Source organism: Chenopodium quinoa, unplaced genomic scaffold (assembly GCF_001683475.1).
Source record: "Chenopodium quinoa cultivar QQ74 unplaced genomic scaffold, ASM168347v1, whole genome shotgun sequence".
In the NCBI taxonomy this organism is placed as follows: Eukaryota; Viridiplantae; Streptophyta; class Magnoliopsida; order Caryophyllales; family Amaranthaceae; genus Chenopodium; species Chenopodium quinoa.
The window spans coordinates 2,182,047-2,187,076 of record NW_018742630.1 but is presented as its reverse complement, the minus strand read 5'-3'; the positions used below and the strand labels follow the sequence as shown (position 1 = coordinate 2,187,076).

General features: G+C 28.3%; 1 protein-coding gene across 1 annotated transcript; it reads left to right on the top strand.

Moving 5' to 3' along the window:
• Positions 1-1,197: 1,197 nt before the first annotated feature.
• LOC110721734 (auxin-responsive protein SAUR50-like) lies at positions 1,198-2,338 on the top strand. Its single transcript, XM_021900921.1, has one exon. It carries the CDS (start codon positions 1,626-1,628, stop codon positions 2,061-2,063), a length of 438 nt encoding a protein of 145 aa, XP_021756613.1. The 5' UTR covers positions 1,198-1,625; the 3' UTR covers positions 2,064-2,338.
• Positions 2,339-5,030: the final 2,692 nt, after the last annotated feature.

Genomic DNA, 5,030 nt, shown 5'->3' with positions numbered 1-5,030 from the left:
ATTGCTTAAATTAAACTTGTTCAAGCTCACGCTCATCAAAATTGATATACAAACAAGTCAATCACAAACTAAGGTTGAACAAAGCAAAATCTAAATAAGTCAAGCTCAAACAAATTTCATGCCGGTTAAAGTGTTACAATTAAAATAAAAATAAAAATTGAAGGGAGTAATTTTTACCAAACTTGGTTTGAACCTTAAAACCTTGGCTTGTCTTGGGTTGTTTGTAGCTCTACTTACTATATTTCCTACGCTCAATTATCAAAATGCGATGAGAAAATTATATATTTATTTATTATAGCAACCAACTCGATTATGAAGATTATTTATATATAATTTGTTTGAATCAGGTGTACTCCAAATAAATTGAGGAGCCGTTGTAAACAAAAAAATATAGAAGTATCATACGCTCCTTAACCAAAACGCTCCTGATTACATTGACGCATGATGTACAATCCTCTTGTCACAACGTAATCTTGAATTGAGAATTTGAGAGCACGTCATTAACAAATCAAAACCTTAATGTCAGGTAAAGTGCATGTATGACTAGCAAATAACCAATATACTTTCATTATCATAACCCTTTTTTTTAATTGACAGGATAATATCAACTTTTCTTATTTAAGTATTAACAATTCTAATTTATGTTTGGACAATCTACTTAATTACTTTCGCTTCTAAAAGTTCTAAATATACACTTTCATTTTTGCATTTTCAGAATTTTATTTCAACTGTACATCGTTAAATAAATTAAAAAGTTTAAAAATCAGATCGAGGAAATATAGTTTACTTTATATTGTTATTAGTAGTATAGTACTCGAGGTTACTTCAAAATCAAGTAGTCAAAAACCTAAATTTTACTCCAAAACTTACTATTAGTAACACTTAGTACTAGACAGTTGGATCATCAACTCTTTAGATTTAATTACCACTAAATCATTTAATCAACTTTAAGATAATCTAATCTAAATTAAAATATAAAATATACACCGTCCAAATTTAATAGCTAAAACTCTTCTTCTCTTTCTCAAGGACAATGATCACTATCAAGCACCCCCTTAACCATCCAACCAAAAAATTAATTAGCACTTAATCAAACAATTAAAATATATAACTAAAAGGGCCTAATACGCTCCGAAACGTCCAAAACCGTTGTTGGTTTCCAACCAATCACAAATTGTCTTCCAATCTCCTCCAAAAAAAAAAAAAAAAAATTATGATTTTTTTTTTAAAAAAAAGTCCTACAAATTAAGGGGCCCCCTTAATTGTTTTGCTATCTTCCTCTACCCACTTCTTAAAATAAAGAAAAATCCACTTGACATAAAGCCACTATATTACTTGTTTACTAATCCATAAATTACTAATTAGGTACTACTACTAATTATTATTTCCTACAATATTAAATTAAATAAAATCCCTTACCCCACAAAAAATTAATAAAATATTTTTTCTTCCTTACCAAACTCCTACCTTACTTTTTATAAATAACCCAAAATTCTCCCTCAATTCTTCCTCAACTTCTCCTCAATAATATTCTCCAAAACCCCATAAAATAAATCAAATTTTTTATGTATTGGTCTTCTCATATTTTTTCTCCTACATAATTTGTTTCAAAACATCCAAACATTATGACAAAAGCAGGAAAACTTGGAAAATTACTCAAGAAAATGCAATCAATGGGAAGAACATCATTCAACCACCGCGAAAATGATCATATTCATCACACAAGTTTAAGCAGAAGAAACTCAACTTCAACATCCTCCGTTGTTGCTACAAAGTACAACAACATCTCTTACGACGACGACTCGTCTCCGGAACCTTTCTCTACAAGTAATCTTTGTCCGGTTTACGTAGGAAAGTCTAGGAGGAGATACATGGTTACCTCGGAAGTCCTTGAACACCCGCTTTTTCGAGAGCTCGTAGAACGATCGTCCGGTGGTGGCGGGGCCGAGGAGATATCGGTAGGGTGTGAGGTGGTGTTGTTTGAGCACTTGCTATGGATGCTTGATAATGCTGACCCTCAACCTGAGTCTTTGAATGAGCTTGTGGACTTTTATGCTTGCTAATAATTAATCATGGAAGTTCATTAATTGATTAATTAATTAATGTTTTTTATTTCGAATTTTTTTGGAGGTAATTAAATTGGATTTTTTTAAATTTACTCTCCTTTTTTTTAATATTTTTTTTTTTCAGAGAGCTTGTAAAATTTTCTCACCCTAATTATTAACAAATATATAGTACTATATATATGTACTTCTTGTACACATATATAGGAAAAAAAAAATGTGAATTAAAACAATTATGGGTGAATTGTGCAATTATGATTAAACTTGACATTAAATTTTTATTTGCATTTGCCAATTGCCAAATAATTGTTGGCAATGTAATTGTTGTTACCATTTATTTGTATGATAAGAAAATAATCCATATTGGTATAATTTTGTTGTTTGTTTGTTTGTTTTTATTTATTTATTTATTTATATATTTTTTAAATATTAGTAAGTTGTTGACAACCAAAAAAATTTGAAGCCACAACTCCAATACTATTTTTGGGGATTTGTCTAATAAGTAGGGACAAGGAAAAACATAAGTTGATTTGGTGATAAACGGTAGGCAAAAACCTTAATATATGGGCTCCATTCCAACAAATTAGACTTCTAACACCAATATCATATCTTACTATATGTTTGATGAGCAACTACATTTATACATCTTGTTTGGTAAATTTAAGTAATAATACTATCTAGTCCATTTTACTTTTTGTTTATCTTATCAGTTGTCTTTTTAATTACATAGTTTCCAATGTAAACATTTATACTCTAGCTATGCATTATTTTTAAAGTTTGTTGATAGAATTTTCGTGGACGAATTTAAAAATAAAATATCATGGTCAAATAAAGTTTCATTTATATTTCAGTACGTGTAAACATTTGTATTCCTACTACACATTGTTTTGAGGCGTTACTATGATACAAGACATTGAGACAAATATTTATTATGATCAAACTTTCATTCTTTTTAAAAGGAATACTCTAAATGGGACAAACATAAAAGAATAATGGAGACATGATCAAAATGGGAAATGCATGCATGTATATGAAATGAGTAATGATACATGCAATGTGTAAAGTATAATTGTAGAAGAAAAAAAATAAAAAGTTTCATTTTTACTCTGGCTTACAATTTCATACATACACCTAAAAGATGCAAGGAAAGATTGAAGTCCATTTTGCACAACATGAATATCACTCGCATTTTAGATATACATGTATGTATAATAGACATCATGTAAAATATATACATGGTATAACTCAATCTTTTAATTTTATGACTACGTAATTATACATATTACTTTTATTCGATCTCTATTTTATTCTTTCCTATTTACAAGAAATTACATTATTCATTTATTCTTCCCATGATTAGAAAATTGAAATACTTAAGTCTTTGATAGATAGTTTGGACAGCTATAAATAAAGATATATAATACAGTATTTTTGTCATACAAATGACGAAACATATGCATCATTGTCATCAAAAAGATGTTGATTACTTGATTAACACTCATTTAACTAACGATAAGCTACTGACTTACTGAGTATCAGTTTGCTTGCCTACTTTCATTAATGATAAAATCCCGGAATTTCAGGGAATTTTGATGTTAATTTATGTATTAAGTGAAAAGTTTAAGAAATTGACTTCATTATTCTTAATTATTACAATGATGCTATTTGCCTATTTACATAGCTTGCTAGCATTTGGGAGTGGGGAAGGGGGTGGAGTGTACTAGTGTAGCATGTAGGTCGTGAATTACTTAAACATATATGTACCTAATTACTTATATTTACTCTGTCCCATATTAATTTTCTAAGAAGAATTGTCTGTGCTAGTTCATCTTAATTAGAAGAAGAAGAAGAAAAAAAAAAACAATGATTATGTACATCATAGTTTAAGATTTGTTTTAAATCTATGTAAATTATAAAAATTAACTTAATTACTACTCATATACTTTTAGATGATTAATTTATACTTTCTTGAAATAATTTGAAACAATCTACTAGCTTATACTTGGTAAATTAGGGATGAAGCAAAGTCACTCTAGTAACATTGAACTCTTAATTAGCTTATACTTGGCAAATTATTGTACCATATTGAACTTGTCTTCATCCTCCTTTTCCTCATTTTGTCGGAGACATTTATAATCTCTAGGACAACCACCATAACATAAACTAAACCTTCAAATTAGCCTAATCCAAAGTTTATTTAGCTTTATTAACTACAAAGTTGACAAGTGTATATCATAGATTTGGAAAGATACAAAGAACTTGAATCAAGTATCTACCTTACCAACAAATCTCCTCATAAAATAAAGTAAATTAAAGTACATATAATAAAATTTATGGGAGGTGACCAAATTTAATGACTTTAGCCAATTAAAATTATAATAATATATACTCTGACAAATATATAAAAATTGGATTTTAGTATTATATCTCATGTCAAAAGGTGACAAATAAAAGTTAGGCACATAAATAAATAAATGATTAAATGAAGATAGTTTATTAAGTTGCTAATGATTGAGTGGTTAGAGAGATTGAAGATGCTTTTTGATTGATTCACACACGCTTGTTTTTAATTGATTGCTTTGAATTTGTTTGTTATGTTCATAATCATTAATATTATTGCATGCATACCTTTATATAACAAGCTAAGACTTTGATTTAATTTAATTTGTATGCTAAATTAAATTTATAATATATAGTTTTGGATAAAGTGGAAGACACGAAATATTAATGTGGTTTCATAATCTTATCTGTAACGCGGTATACAGCCTGCCATTGCCACCTATAAAGATGTAAAGAGTTGTATTTATTTCATACATACAGACTAGACCTAAGGGAAGCAAGCTAAGAGAAAAGATATTCATCAAAACTTGCTTTTTTATTTGATAAAATTTGGTTATGTACATGTTTGTTACATATTTTCCAATATCTATAACAATATTTTATTTATTAAAAGACAAGATTGTTATG